Source organism: Rosa rugosa, chromosome 3 (genome assembly GCF_958449725.1).
Source record: "Rosa rugosa chromosome 3, drRosRugo1.1, whole genome shotgun sequence".
NCBI lineage: Eukaryota > Viridiplantae > Streptophyta > Magnoliopsida > Rosales > Rosaceae > Rosa > Rosa rugosa.
Genome location: NC_084822.1, coordinates 23,453,081 through 23,469,882, shown reverse-complemented (window position 1 = coordinate 23,469,882; position 16,802 = coordinate 23,453,081). Strand labels below are relative to the sequence as shown.

Here is a 16,802-nt window from a genome sequence, read left to right as displayed (position 1 = left end):
AATTGGATATTCTTCCAAGCACATGTACGGCCTTCTTCTTCCTTCGTCACTTTGTTTCCATTAAAAGAAAGAAAAGCAAAGCCATAGCCCACCGCTTTATTAACAATTATGCTTCATATATTTTTAATGCACTTGTCCTTCTCTTTATATGCCTTCAACGTCTTCTTTTCCTCTTAGTCTAAGAACAATAATCAATTGAGCTCATTCATCATTACAATGATTAATTATTCTTATTTAGGGTCATTGCTGAGACGTACGTGCATAGAGCTTGTTTGCTTCACAACCGTAGCATCACTCCTGAAGGCAAAGCAATTGTTGATTAAAGTTTGTTCGCCACACGGAAAGCAGTCACCCACCACCGCTTGAAACACGGAAGGCACTCACTAATTTGTTTGTATCTCAACAGATGCCCCCTCATCTAATTGGACTTGTGATACTTTTTTGGGTTTCAACAACAACGTAAACAGCTGCAACCGAACTGAATTGTATAGAGATAACCTACCAACCCTTATGTGTCTTGCTTCACCAAGAATCATGTAAAGTAGCTCTTATGTCTTCTTCAACCATCCAACGTTTCACTTCCCTTCATGTTCAAGCATTAACCCAACAGATCAAGACCAACTAAATCAATACTATAAAATCTTACATTATATTTCCAGGAACTTCAACCTCAATCATCTTATTCTCTCCCCTAGAATTCAAGCACGCAAGACCATATCGAAAGCATGAGTCGATCACAAAAAACCTATCCAAGTTTCAACTATAAGCTTCTTCTCCTCGGAGTTTTCCTGGCTTTCGTTGTCCTCTTTGTCTTGAGATCAAGCTTCTCATCATCTGATTCCAATCAAAATTCATCTACCATCTCGCCAAAGGTACCTTTCCTCAATCCTTCGGCTAAAGATTTAAGTAGCACTTCTACAGACTGCTCACCAAGTACTATTCCTTGCAACAAGATCCCATCCTCTCTAGCTCAAACCATAATCCACTACACAACCTCAACCATCACCCCACAACAAACCCTCAAGGAAATCTCAGTGACAGCAAAGATTCTAGACCAGAAATCACCATGCAACTTCCTTGTCTTTGGCCTTGGCCACGACAGCCTTATGTGGAGTGCACTCAACCATGGGGGTAGGACAATTTTCCTGGAAGAAGATGAGTCCTGGATCGAGCAAATCCGACGCCGCTTCCCCACATTGGAATCATACCATGTCACATATAACAGCAAGGTGAATGAGGCTGATAATCTCATGGATGTTGGGAAGGGGCCTGAGTGCACTGCAGTTGGTAGTGATATTAAATACAGCATGTGCCAATTGGCTTTGAAGGGTCTACCGAGTGAAGTTTATGACATCAAATGGGATTTGATAATGGTGGATGCACCCACCGGGTATCATGATGAAGCACCGGGAAGAATGAGTGCCATATACACAGCTGGAATGATAGCCCGAAATAAAGAGGAAGGGGAGACTACTCATGTGTTTGTTCATGATGTGAACAGAGTTGTGGAAGACAAGTTCTCTATGTCATTCCTTTGTCAAGGTTACATGCAAAAACAGGAAGGGAGGTTGAGGCACTTCACTATTCCTAGTCACAGGGATGGTTCCAGCAGGCCATTTTGCCCTGAATGATCGGCATTTTGTTGTTTTATTTCGTCAATTTCTTTTGGAGACGAATTGTTTCAAGGTTTATTTCAATGCTGCTGGCTTTCGTGTGTGAGATGATGGTGCTACCTACAAGCCTAATGTGCGCAACAACAGTTTTGATAAAATTGGAATAGAGATTGGCTCTCTGTAAATGCTTTTCCACATGCATCCATTGTACTAGTCCTTGCCAAGTAAGAACAGATATATACATATGGCAGTTTGATGTCCATTCTTACCCGATGAGTATTTTAGTTTTTTTCTTCCTTTGGTTATTTTCGATTTGTTCTTGTGTTTCTGTCAAAGATCAAAATTGAAAATCTTGTTTAAGATGATATATGCATGTGTGCATGTGTGTGTGATTCATGATTTGGTTTCAGCAACTTACGTGGACAATGAGGGACTACCTTTTCTCGCTTCAACATCACTATAAAGGTTTACAACAAGTCTATTTGCTTGAACTGTTCTTGTTATTGATTAAAAGTCTAAAATATGTACATTTTTGGACTAGCTACATAAGCAAAAGTCACAGAGGAATAATAAATAAATAAATGGAACTACTCTTAATTAATCCTGATATATATTTAATATGCTTCCTAACTAGGCGCTTCACAAAGTTAATTGTATTCATGCTGGTGGCCACGACCAGCTTATTTCAATCATTTGAGACACACTCTTATTCCATATATGTTGAACATTGATGGGGGTAATTCTGAAAAAAGAAAATTAACGATCTTGGATTGAGGGGTTTGAAGTGTTAGCTTGATTTTGAACTCTTTGGATGAATATAATAATTGAAAAGAGTTGATGGCACCAACTTATTCCGTTATTATATAAAAAAAATTAGCAATTTTAAAGTTATTAATTCTGTTATATGATAATGGAAGTTGGGAACTGTAAGCATCCCTGCTATAATTCCACTTTAAGTTCTGATCCCTAGCTGGAAATTAATTAATTAGATCTCACTTCAAAAATTTGTTTCCACTTAATTGTTGACATCTATGATCTCATAATGCTAATAAGTTCTCCATATTCAGAAAACCATGCAGTCACTAGGGGAGCAGCAACTAATTATCCAACACGTACAACAACCACAAGGAAACATTGAAACTACCACCCTACCATTACCTCAATAACAAAAAGAAGTTTACTAATTACTTCTTTTTTTATGGTTTCCTTCCAAAACATTTTCAGCAGATCAAAAAGCATGAGACTGAAAGCACGACCAACTCTTAACCTTAAGCTTCTCCTCCCCTTCTTTTTTTTTTTTTGGTAATATTAAGCTTCTCCTCCTTGGATTCCTTGCTTTCTCCTTTCTCTTCGTGTTAAGCTCGAGAGTCGAGCCCATGGCTTTTCATAGAAAGATAGATCAACAAACTAGTCACTAAACTTCAACAAGATCCCCCCTATTCCATAAAATTCTCCTACCCACATCACATGTATATGGCCATAATAATGCTAGAACAAGTCAATACCGAAAAAAAAAAATTAAAAAAAATTGTTGTTAGACAAAAAATTTATTATTTCAATAGTTAGGAAAATTATAAGGTACCTACTTTGTATGTCATACACATATTTATAGATATATGTGATAACAAATTTATCGACATTGTTGTAACGTTAGTACTTTTTTGTGTAGAAGCTTGTTGACAAATTATGAGGTTATTACTCCACCTACAACCACTACTAGCAAAATGTGACTATACACAAAAGGACTCACATTTTGTCTAAATGTGATGTGAGTAATCCTCTCCTCTCTTGGCAGCATTTCATTCCTTGGGCTGCTGCTAACTGGAAGGGTAAATCTTTATATGTTGCAATAAAAAAGTTGGCATTGCAAGCTGCAGTTTATGCTATCTGGCGCGAGAGAAATAACCGCAAGTTCCGTAACGAAAGCCTCGCTCCCTTCTACTGTTGTGTTCAAGGCAATTGTGGAGTCCATGCGGTTATGCTTATTGTCTTGGAAGATCCCTCATTCTCCTTCTAACAGTTATATTATTCATGAATGGAGACTCCCTTCTTAATGGGGCCATCTCTGGGATGTATAGTTGTTAGGTTGTTTGTGTTTGTTTCCCTTTGTTTTTCTGTTCCCTCTTTGCTGAGGGTGTTGCTTTGTTAGCTTTTTTAGCTACTGTTCCTTGTTGCTTGTCTGGCTTTGTTTAAAGCCAGGTTTCTTCTATATATTCATTCATTTACTAAAAAAAAAAAAAATTGACTATACACACTTATTGAAATCAGTGAATATAAAACCTAATAGTCACCGATATCTGTGTGAGAAGCCCAATAGCTACCCTACACTCACACATTGTTTTGAATGAAATACTTCATTAAGGGCTACATCCAACATAAATGGAAAGGTTACAATCCACCTGAGTCAACTAGACAAAGGGAAAACAGAAAGAATCTAATCTGAAAAAAGACACCAGCAGCTATCTCAGAGCACCTCCACATGAGGGCAGGGCAATCCATCGTTCTTGAGAACCAAAGACAAAGAGGGTGGTGGCTGGTCAGCCCATCTTTGAAGACCCACCCTCCAATTGGCAAGCGCAGCTGCAATGTACACTCACACATTTAATTTCTGTCCCATTAGAGAAGGGTGGCCTTTCGTCTCTCCCCACGGATAGAAAAATTAGTGTGAATTATTTTGTGGGATCCATTCATATCTCACATTATATAAATAAAATTGTAATTTAAATTTAATTATTTCAAAAAATTTGTGAGAACTATTACAAAACTAAAATCTGTGAAATAGTATAGAACTAAAATCTGTGAAAGGAGACACAATGAAATTTTCATTCTCCTACATCAGTAACTTACTGCACAGTAAAAAAATTAATTTCAACTATAAAGTAATTTTTCCATTCTCTTGTATCAGTAACTTATTGCATAGTAAAAACTTCATTCCAACACATTCAATTGAAATCGATACAAGGAAAGATAATTCTTCATTCTAAAATATAATTATTCATATAATTACAAACTACAATTCATATTGTTTCCAGGATAAACTTCTAATACATTAAGAGTTCTTGGAAATCAAAACAAGGTAATTGTTGATGAAGGTGGAAGACCATTATGACTTTCTCCTTCAACAACAAATTTCTTGTCCAAAAACATCACTATTCTAGCCCATCTATATTTACCTATTAAACTTCCTTAAGATTAGATTGAGAGCAGTTTAGAACAAAAACAAAAAGCTACTCTCATGACATTTACAGTAGTAGCAGAGCTTACCATATCAGTTTGTCAAAGTTCTGGGTATTTCTAGGTGATATCCATACTGCATAGATGGAGTTGGGATGACTGGAATACTACTTTATGGCCGGGTTAAAGTAACTTGTGTGATCTGCTCTACAAATGCTTGTGATACCTTGTCTATGTCTGAAAATCCAATTTCTTTCATCCATTGACCCATTCTTAGAACTGCTCTTTGCTCCCCCATCTTCAAGTCCTATTCCATTAGTGTAATCTGATTCCTTCTAAAATTTTCCATCTCTTCAGCCATTAGTATCACAACATTTTTTTTTTTGTTATAAATATTATTGATATCGAATCTAATTTCAAGCAGTAAATCAAGGTGGACATGCGGCTCAAGTATAGACGCCTAGACACAAATTCCCTTTTACATCCTTTAGGCAACCTTACTGAAATGGCCAGGTAGGGGAGGGCGAACACGAGAGACAAAATCCATTTTGGCATGAGCTACTCCCACATAGTGGTTTAGGCCCATTTGCAAGCACTTCTGGATTCAAAAACCCGTCATGAATGTTGTCCCCTTCCTAGACACCATTCCACATAGGCTATACTTACTGAGATGAAAAAGGTTATAAGTGTGAAGACAGTTCAACAAGTGTTAATAAAGGCCGCCCTCAACCTTAAGGGATCTGAACTAGGCACCAATAAGGGGTTTAGGCCAATATTAACAAAAGAGACTTCACCTATTCTATTCAATTTACAACTTACAATTAAAATTCGTATTCAACAATATAAAAAACATCCTAGTTAGTTTAAACTAAGTTTCAAACAGTTTATATACAATAATTATAAACAAAAACAAGTGATTTTTCAATCCCCGGCAATGGCGCCAAAAATTGATACGCCTAAAAGTAAGCGCGCAATTTAACCTTGAAAAATGTCATCGTTAGTATATGGTAAATAGGGGTCGTTCTAACCGGGGATTGAGGGTACACCTGTCATTGTAAAACAAGTAAAGAATTAATAAAAGTACAAAGTATAAATTTTCAAAAAGAACATATACAAATAACGAAATAAAAGGGGGGTTTAAGAATTAAAGTTTTGAAAATTAAAATAAATAAAAGAAAGGAAATATAAAAACACATGTACAAGAATGAAACGTAATAAACAAAGATCAAAACCAATTCCATACGATTAAACTCAATTCAAATCCTATAATTGATCATCTAAGTCATGAGAAAGAAGTTGATCATGTGAAACATTTGACGCAATTGATTTCCCATTTTTTACTTTCCTTGAATAATTGATCTAAGTGAAAGCACCTAAATCAATCCTATTAAACATGCAATCAAAGTCTAGAAAGCTAGCTAATCAAAACATGTTCAACGCAAGAAGCATAGAGAAAGGTTATCAACTTAAGTGCACAACCTAGTTATGAATAAGTTCACCTATTTGCAATCCCCTTCAATTGAATTCGACATTTGTCCAAAGCCTTTACTACTTGTGATTTAGGTTCACAAAACTATTAGGTGAATCGTTTACCTAAATCTAGCACCAATTACATGCAAATCCTATAAGTGTCGACCCAAATAAGATAAACATATAAAAGTTTTTTGTCAAGCAAATTCAATTGAACAAACTCACATAAGCAACTTAGAATCACAATTATAAGAATTCGAAAACTTTATTTAAACATAGAAATTGGGCTTAAACTTTGCCCTAAACGTTATTGTTAACTAGAAACAAATTCATACGAAATCAAAAGATTACAAGGAAAAAGAATGAATTACACCGTGAGTTGGAGATGGAGATGGAGATGGAGAGTTTGATGGTTGGAATCTTGAATCTTGGAAGCAAGCCTTCAAGGTGGACAATGGAGGTAGATCTTCACGGCTCCTTCTTCTTCTTCCTCTCCTTGCTTGAAAACGCGGAACTTGCAACTAGAGAGTGGAGAGGGAGGGAGAGCTTTCTGACGTTATGGAGGATTTCTGAATGAAAGTGTGTGTTTAAACGTCAAGCATAAGGGGTTTATATAGGGGGACGCCAAGCTTCATGATCATTCTTCTAATTTCTCAAGGAATTAATCTGATTATGCCACACAGCTTCGACCAATCACGTAGCGCCACGTCAGCTCTGTTGTGTCATCCAACCAATCAAAAAGCTCTAAAATCAATCCCTAATATATTATTGCCGAATTTCCCATGATTTAATCTGATTTTATTCACAATTTTCGGCCAAATATCTAGGCATGAACCTAGACAATGTATCCAGACGCATTTTGAACATTTTATCCCTTAAATCTCTCCATGGCTTTATCCTTAACATTCTCCCCTTGATTTTCTCTTGATTTTCACATTAAAACTGCAGATTTTAATTCCTTAATTTCGACCAACATATCTTGAGGGAATTGAGGAACGAATCTGGACTTGTTTTGAGCCTTTTCTTGTTGCACAATCTCTTGAAACTCTCCCTTGATATTCTCAACGTAATCTCCTTGATCTTCTCTTGATAATTCACTTAAATTAAAGATTTATTCTCCAAAAATCCCTCTTTGACGTTCACAAAACCCTAAATCCAATGGGCTTTCTCCATTTGCCGAAAATCCAAATTAATCCAGAAGATTCTTGGGCCTCAAATGCGTAATCTTCAAGCCATGTGTTCTCCTAGTGCCTTCAGGTTTCCTAGCCTCATCAGGATTCATGCGTTGACTGGGATTCCTAGTCGGACCAGGAAAACTCCATTTCTTCATTTTAGCTCATTTCTGCATCCCTTGTGCCTTGCCTTTGTCATCTCCAATGTCTCACATCCTTCATGTGTCTTTAAGCTCATTTCCTTGTCATTTATTCCAATGTACCTAGAAAATAGAAACTAAATTAAAAATGATTAAGTAAAGGAAATAACTAAGCAAAATATGAGGAAATAACTATTAAAACATCGCATAAAAATGCTCCTATCAAGAACTAACCAATCTCTGCTCCAATCAATTAATCCTACACCACAAACCATAAAAACCAAAATTATGAACGAACTACACATCTGCTCCAATCATGAAATACCAAAATCAAACAAGACAACAAGAAATGCACTATACTTTGCATCATGAGATATCAACGACCATTAAAATAACCCAACTGTCAACAGACATTTGATAACAACTCTATTAATGATGGATAAAATAGCAATGCAGATCAAAAACAACAAAGAACAAGAAATACCTATTTCCTCCCATTAAACAATCAGATCTACCACTTCCAGAGTCCCAGAGAAACCCCACTTCCCAGACCTGATGAGGCCAACTAGAGGAAGTTTAGACACTGATCTTTGCACCAACAAAACAGAACTAAGATTACCATCGACAACATCATATGAAATTTGTGTCCTTAATACATCTTAAAGCAACACCAATGTCTATCAATCACTCTAAAAAAAATCCTCAAAATACAAGAAGGCAAAAGTGGGTACCTTGAGGACCCTGAGCTTAATGCTTCCATAGACGAGCCCAATATAGAATGCAGAAGTGGGAGCTACGCCCAAACCCAAAAGAAAATGCTCTAGGCACCCAGACCAAAAACGTGGTCTCTTCCACCTGCAACAAGCCACGAAAGTGCCCAACAACGATCACAGCGCCCCTGCCACCTTGCTCGGAACTACACCATTGCACAACGCCGATGATGTTGGTAACACCGTAACCCCGAGACCGCGAGCAAGCTTGTAACCTCCTGACTTAAGTTCCACCAAGCCGACGTCGCCTCCAGTCCCTGCTCTAACAACCTCATCGATCTGCTACTAGCGGCCTTTGCCCAACCCTTGTCACCATAGAAGGCCACTACGACAGAAGTCGAGTGGAGATCTCTGCTAATCATAAGGATGAGAAGGAAACAAAAGAGGCTAAATCCAATAAGAGTCCCTAGTTGGGAGACGGTGGTGGAGACATTGACCCAAAACGGCCACCGCTCCCATTTGGATGCTCGAAGAGTTTTTGTAGCCAGGGCAAAACCCTAGTAGAGCAAAAATTTTCGTGTCAAAACAAAACGTAGATATTATAAAATCTTAATTGAATATAACAAGAATTTAAAGAGTCTTAAAAATCCTAATTGAATATCCATAAACTTTTAAAAATCCTAATTCACAAGGATTAACTGTGTCATTAACGACACGTACTTATAGAGGGGTGGGATAAGAACATCATCAGGCTATAACGAAATTCATAGTGATCTTTCTCGAATTTTTAAGTCCAATATTAAAATTCGAAAGATAAAGTTGTTAAATGAGAAAGAAAGAAAGAAAGAAAGAAAGAAAAGAAAAAAAAATTGCATAGTGCTGCTCTCTGGTACGCGCTACATGCGCATTCCCCAAACCCCTCAGCCTTTACTACATCTGAACTCCGATCGGCCGCTGACCTTACCTTCTCCGGCCGGCCTCTCTCCGGCTCTATCAAGGTACTGGTGATAGGAGCATAAAATGCGACGTTTATAATGTTTAAACCCTATATTTTACTAAGTTATTTCCTTTATCTTGATCAATTTAACTTAGTTAGTGTTTTACAGGTGTAAATGGAGTCTCAAAGTCCAAAAATGGCTAAGGAAGGCACAAGTGGCGCAGAAATGAAGAGAAATGAAGAAATGGAAGTTCTCCCAGTTTGACTAGGAAAAGGAATCCCAGTTGGAGTAGGAGTCTGAAGCTGACTTGGACTAGAAGTTCTACTTGGACAAGGAAACCCAATTCTACTCAGATAAGGAATACTAGTATGACAAGGAGTCCTTGTTGGATAAGGATTACTCAAGAAGGTTCCGGAAGAGTGTAGAAGCATCTCGGAAAAGAAAGCAGTATTCAACTAGGAAACCTACTTGCATATGGAGTTCTACTCATACTAGGAGAGCCTTGGAACATTCATGAAGTATCTAGAAGTCTCAAGAAGATCATATGCCGTGCACATGGAAGAGAAAGCAACAAGGAATTCGGATTTCAAAGCAATGAGGAGTTTGAATTTCTAGTTGAGTATGGATTGGAATTGCCGTGAGATTCTTGAAGGTTCTAGGGAGTTCTTGACGTTTCATTCTTCAATAAGGCATGGAAGACATGTGAGAGGCATGTGATGTGAAGGAAAACCGAGTTGGACTTAAGTTATGCTTTAAAAGTCAAATCCATTACAGATTCGGATTACTGCCTGTGCAGATCAGTCAACTTCAACGGAGTGTCATAAATCTCTCAGAGCTCAGAAAATTATGATCTTTATATGGTTGGAAAGCTACAGATGTCTAGTTTCCATAAATGTTTACAGCTCAGCGATATCTATTTTCTAGAGGAAGTTATGGCCATTTTAGTGCACTGAGGTCAAGTCTGCCGGAAATCTGTTTTGTGCCAAACAAGTCCTAAATCAACACAACTTTGGAGAAACCAAGTAGAAACGAATTGGGAGTGCCTTGAGACGTTCTTCTATATATACCTAGTGTATTAGACGTTTCGGGGTTGACATATTCTCCACAATTTCGATTTCTCACTTGGGTGCTCTTGAGTTTCAGGTTTTCGCTACTACAAGTTCCTAGTCGTGCCATCCTCCATCTTTGCCGTGATCTTCACTTTGTGCCGCCGCCTTGGATCTGCGTTGGACCTTGGGACGTGTCTAAGGGTTGTTCATACCACCTTCCATATGTATTCTTCACGGTTTAGTGTTCTTGTAGTTAGATTTTCTGTTTTTGATTTTCTTTGTGTAAAACCGAAACAATGATTTGATACTTTGATTTTTGGATGCGATTTGGATAGTCTTTCAATGTTTGATGTGTTTATGTGTGTTTGATTCTTGTTGATTGCCGATTTTATGGAATGATGATCTGATTTTGTTTTATGGAAAACTTTTGCATGTTTTTGTTCTTTGAGTGCACGCTTAGAGTGATTGCATGTAATTGGAGCTAGTAATTAGGTTTATGCGTTGTAACCCTAATTCACTTAAGTAGTAAAGGCTTTGGACAAAGGTCGAAATCAGATTATGCATGTAATGAAAAGACTTGCGTTGAGTACTTGAATTTGCATGTTCATTGACCAAACTTTCACTTGTTCTTAATGATTCGAATGCATGAGATCATGAGTTGCGTTGATTGTGTGATACCTGCATTTGAAATATGTTGGATTAAGTGCGTTGCTTAATTGACTAAGTAAAGGGAAGTAAAATAAGGGACATTGGTTGCGTTGATCTTTGTTTCTTGGTTGATGATGTTCCATGGTAATTAACAAGATTAAGGGATGCATGAATATGTTGTTCTTGAATTGTTCTTGATAAATTGTTTTCCGAAAATCCTTCTTTTCCCACCTATGTAAATAAAATGTTTTTAATCTTTTATTTGTTTTCGAAAATTTATGTTTTTCAATCTTCAAAAACCCCCCAATCTTTTATGTTTTGTGTTCTTGTATATTTGTAAGTAATTAAAATTAACTTAGAGTTTTTAGGTAGCATGTTCATATAAATAATAAAATAAATAAAAAAATGTTTTAAAAATTCGTGAATAGTGTCTCCATGAATAGTAAATATGTGTTAGTGTTTTCTAGGAATTAATTTAGTGTTTTTTTAGGATTTTGTTTTGTGTTTTTTAGGTGTTCCTAAATTTTAGGGATGCTTTGGTGTTTTTTAGGAAAAGTAGTTAGAGTTAGTTTTGACTTAGGATTTCTTGTTTGACTTGGTCAATAATTTGTTTCCTTGTTGTATATGGATTCCCTATGTGATATGGATTTGTAATTGTGTATAAATAGGAGTGGGATTTCCAAAACCTTTTCTAACTTGTTTTCTCTCTTTCTTTCGAATTCTATGTGTATATATATGTGATTTTCGTTGCTCTCTATTGTTCATTGATCTCTAATTCGTATAACATGTATGTGCTCTCTCTCTTTTCTTTGTTGTTCTAATTTTAAGCATGCTTGTAACTTGTAATATTTTCGTAAAAATTGTATATGTTTGTTCTTTAATTTCGTGACTTGTATATTCTTTCTTTAATTTGTTTCTCACATGTTAGCACCCTCAATCCCCGGTTTAGAACGATCCCTGCTTATCCTATACTAACGTTCGACTTTTTCAGGGTTTAAATTGGCGATGCTTTTGCACGTATCAACTGGTGGCCACGCCGGCTTTCGTATTCTCCGCCCTTCCACCGGGAAGCGGCGGAGCTAGTGATTCCCAAATGCTACAAAGGAAACGAACTAAGAAGGGTGGAGATATCTCTACGGATCTTGAAGCCCTTCGCATGGAGGACCTTGATTCTACTGTCAAGGCTGCTCTCCCTCACTTCTCTGATGTGAGCTATGCTTGCAAGCTCAAAAACCCAGTCGATCGCTACAGTAAGACGATGATGGAGGATTTCGAGTTCACCGATGAGGACTGTACCTACACCCAAGGCAAGCACAGCCAAAATGTCTCGTTCTCAGAAAAGGTACACAACAAACTTGATTATGATTGGCGTTGTGCTGTGGTGGTTAAGCTCATGGGTAAACCAAACTCTACAAACACTTTTGATTTCATGCTTAAGGGATTAAGAAGGAAGTGGCAAGTCAAAGGGGGCTGGCAATTAATTGATCTGCCTAACGATTTCTTCATTGTTTAGTTCAATTTAGAGGAAGATATGAACTATGTTCTCTATGGTGGACCTTGGATTTTGGCTGGGCATACCTTAATTGTTAGGAAATGGAGGCCTGATTTTGACCCTATGAGTGAGGTAATTGGTAAAATGGCTTTATGGGTTAGAATCTGTGGTCTACCTGTGAAATACTTGAAGGATTACACTGTTGCAAAAATTGGGAAAGTGCTTGGTGATGTTGTTAAGGTAGATCAGGTCACATTAGGCCAAGCCAGAGGGAAATTTGCCAGAGTCTGTATTGAAATTGATCTTAACAAACCGCTTAGGCCTTTTGTTGAAGTGGAATCTGTGGCTTACAATGTTATATATGAGGGAATCTCTCTGATATGCTTTGAATGTGGTTGTTATGGTCATGCCAAGGATAAGTGCCCTTCTATTGCTATTGACCCTAGTGCTCCAAACCCTGTTAACAACACTAATGATCACATCATGGATTCTGCTGAAAAGGAGGGTTTAAGGCATGACTCTGATGGCCATGATGATCAGACTTCTGTGATCAAGGAAGATATGGGTCCCTGGATGTTAATGAACTATAGGAATAAGAAGAAAAGTATTCAGGCTAATGGTCCTAAGAAGAATGACAACAAGGGCTCTAGGTTCACAGTGCTGCAAGATGAGCCTGCTACTGATGATGCTGAACCTGAGACTATCCCTGACACTTCTGTAAAAACATCAACTGTCCCCATTGTGAAACTCTGGACCAGCTTCCAAGAGAAGAAGAAGAAGAAGAACCTGAATAAGGCCACCCCTGCCAAACCTGGCTCGTCTACTGTTTCTAATGTTACTGGTATTGGTACTTTTGCATCTGAAAGTCTGAAGACTGGTCCTCGAGTCCCAATGAAAGATGTATCTAATGTTGAGAGCAGCAGTGGCTCCAAATCTACTATGCAATATCAAAGAAAATCTAAAGGTATTATTTCTTCTGTTGCCAAACACCAACTGTTGATATCACTTATATTACATACCGCCAAGCATAATCAACGACCTCATAGGTGGGCCCCGCGGCATGGCTAGCCCCGCCTATGGCATGAATCCGGTAGGCCGACACCCGAGCTACGTTGCCATGGTGGAGGTCGGCCGGTATCTATTCAAGAGGCCACCCTCCCATGCTCTCCAGGAGGCTTCAAGAGAAGCAATATATGTATTATTGTCCCACATCGAGGATATGTAAATAGAGTGGGACTTCCCTTAGCTATAAAGGGAAGTCCTCCCCTTCTTAGAGAGGGATGGATCCATGATCCCCACACTTGTATCACTACAAAGGTCACTTGACCTCACTCATAGTAAAATATCTAAGTGGACGTAGCCTTGCCCCAAGTGCAAGGTGAACCACTATACATCCGGTGTCATCTCTCTCTCTCCCCATCATGCTTCTTAGTTACCGTATTCTTCAGTAGAAACATTGGCGCTAGAAGGAGGGTCCCTAAGTTTGGGTAACAAGCCTCCGACCTTGGGCAAGAGTCATGGATGGGTACCACGAGTCATGGACGGGTACCACAGGCCATCGGGTACATGAGCTTCCGGGTACACGTACCACCCCTCACCTTCCTCCCCATGCCTCTGAGGAGCCATCGGGTACATGAGCCATCGGGTACATGAGGCTCCGGGTACAAGTCCAAAAAAAGCTAAGTCCTTGTGCTCAATTATACATAAATGCCTGTGTTAGAGGTGCGGTATGGCATTCATACATGTATGTGCAGCATATATATACATACATGTGGTAGGACCCATGCATTCAGCCATTATTTGACAAGCATAGTTGGGTTGTCACCATGTCTCTACGGCACATATATACATATATCTATGTCCAGATGCCTCCCATCACCGACAGTTCCCGGAGACACCAGTCCGGTCACTTTGAGCACCCATTCCGGTACCCCGAAGCGTTGATACAAGTGGTGAGTTGTCATGTTTTGCATCCGAGATTAGGAGCGAAGGCGCGAACTCATCTGTCCAGAGGCCTATATCTCCGAGCGCACCTACTATACATGTCAGCATATCCAGGACTTCCAGAAGTCACATCCCGCCCGGGTCGAACCCAAAAGCCACACATCCAAGCACTCCATTCTGCTCTGGGCACCCCGGAGACCGATTTGGACACCCAATCCGACCGGGACTTGTTTGGTCTACTTTCATTTGCCATCACTTCATCTCCAGGCAGCTCATCCCGGAAGGCAGCTCATCTCTCGGTATGGCAGTCTCTCAATCTCTCTCAGTACCGCCGACACAAACAACCAAAACAAAAGAAGAGAAGAGGTGCATATGTGTTTACTCTCTACACCCAGCAACCCCGCTTCTTGGATCATGTTATGACAAAACCCGCCAGCCCGGATCGATCAACACCTCAAGTTACAGCCACATCATGGTCAGATGGGTCTCCATCCGGGAACCACTTACGACGAATACCGGTGAACCTCACATCTAGCCTACACCACACCACAGCAGACTGCTACCCGAAGAAAGCTTCTGGGTACCATTGTACAACCCCGCCCGACACTTCAAAAATTGATCTGGGATCAGGCCTCACCCACAGCTCTCACGGTACCTGCTTCCATCTCCAGTACCCACAGCCCTCACGGTACCTGCTTCCATCTCCAGTACCCACAGCCCTCACGGTACCTGCTGCCATCTCCGGTACCCACAGCCCTCACGGTACCTGCTGCCATCACCGGTACCCACAGCCTTCACCGGTACCCTTGCTATCACCGGTACCAGCTGGTCTCCACCAATTTTTGTTCTCCCGGGGCAACAGAGACGCTCCAGCATTTGAAAAAAAAAAAAAAAAAGAGCTCCGGCAGACCGTCATTCACCTCTCGATGAGCAAACCCGGAAACAATCCATGGCACCCGTTGGCTCCCCACCAACCTGGAAATTTCTTCACCTCGCTGATATCATCGGTACCTTCTTCACTCCTGGCAACTTCGTTTTATCCTCACGAAAGTACTGATCCCAGCGGGAACGAGGTCCACTTTGACAACAAAATTTTCTGGGCTTACTGATATCTACTCTATTCGCCCACTCTTCAGAGATAAGTTCTTCTTTTCGCTGTCCTTTATGAAAGCTCAAAACCTCAAGGCATGCTTCACGAATATATGACATCTGTTAGCTTCTCTACATGTCCTCACCACTACGTGGTGCATATTAGTGAATGTGTGCATGTGATCCACATCAAATGTCAAACATAACTGTTATTTGGCACAATCTACACGTATATGCTTATTCATTTGGGCTACATGACAAGAAACATAATTATTAGTTTATCCTTCTACATGATAAACTCAAACAATCAAGTTTCACTGCACTCAGTTTTTATTTGCTATATGCCATGCCATGACTCTTAAGACACAGACTTCATACATGCCGTCTTACACATGTCAAACATGGCCCCCTATACGTACCCACTTGCAAAACTCATGCGTACCAATCAAGCACCTTTGCTTTAATTCATTGTTGATATTTACAGTACCATGAGTCCATGACCACTCATGGTTAAACTTGCATGATTTCTAGTGCCATTCAATTTATGTAATCAAGTATGAGTTATGTGCCGTGCCATGCCATGATTATTCTTGTACACTCAATGCTTATTGAGCATGATCATTGATTCAGTTCAATCCTTTTCACAAATTAATCAATTCCATATTTCTATGGTCAAATAATTAGTCATTTTACATCACATTAATAAGTTGTTAATCGGTTATTTCTTCTCGAAGTAGTACATTTGTCCAATGAGCCATTTGTTTATGCAACAAGGCCAAATAAACTACAAGCACTCTCTAACCGGGGGGGGGGGGGGAGCGTCATGATTTGGTTTTTGCGACAATTACAATTTTTATGCAACTTCTCCACGGCTCCAGATAAGTCATCATTCACGCTCCTCCAATTAGAGCTAATGCTATACTTTACATGCTTCAATAACAATTACTATAATCTAAGCATGCCTATGATATTTGATAATTTTGATATCATATCTATTATCATATCTATTATGCCTAATGCCATGCTTCAATTTAATTGACTATCAATTAAAATTGCTACATATATAAATATGGCACTAAATTAGTGTCAAATACGGCGCTTAAAATCCTCGCCCCGAGCGAGGTACCCTCAAGGGGTAAGTCAAGGTCAAATGTTTGTATAAATCTCCTCCTATCATGCGAGGCTAATATCGTCATTCTACCCGGGGCCACGCCACCGGGTACCGGAGGCGAAAGCTACCGGATACCCCAACGGGGTTACAAGGCTCAATCTCTGATTCTACCCGGGGCCACGCCACCGGGTAAAGGAGGCCTACAGGCCCTCATTCAACCCCATTGGGTTAAGGAGGCTCAAGCCCTCACGT

At 39.4% G+C, this 16,802-nt stretch overlaps 1 protein-coding gene across 1 annotated transcript; it reads left to right on the top strand.

The window, feature by feature from the left end:
- The first annotated feature begins 449 nt into the window (after nt 1-449).
- On the top strand, nt 450-1,980 carry LOC133738739 (glucuronoxylan 4-O-methyltransferase 1-like). Its single transcript, XM_062166329.1, has one exon. The coding sequence runs from the start codon at nt 726-728 to the stop codon at nt 1,629-1,631; it is 906 nt and encodes a 301-aa protein (XP_062022313.1). The 5' UTR covers nt 450-725; the 3' UTR covers nt 1,632-1,980.
- The last annotated feature ends 14,822 nt before the right edge of the window (nt 1,981-16,802 follow it).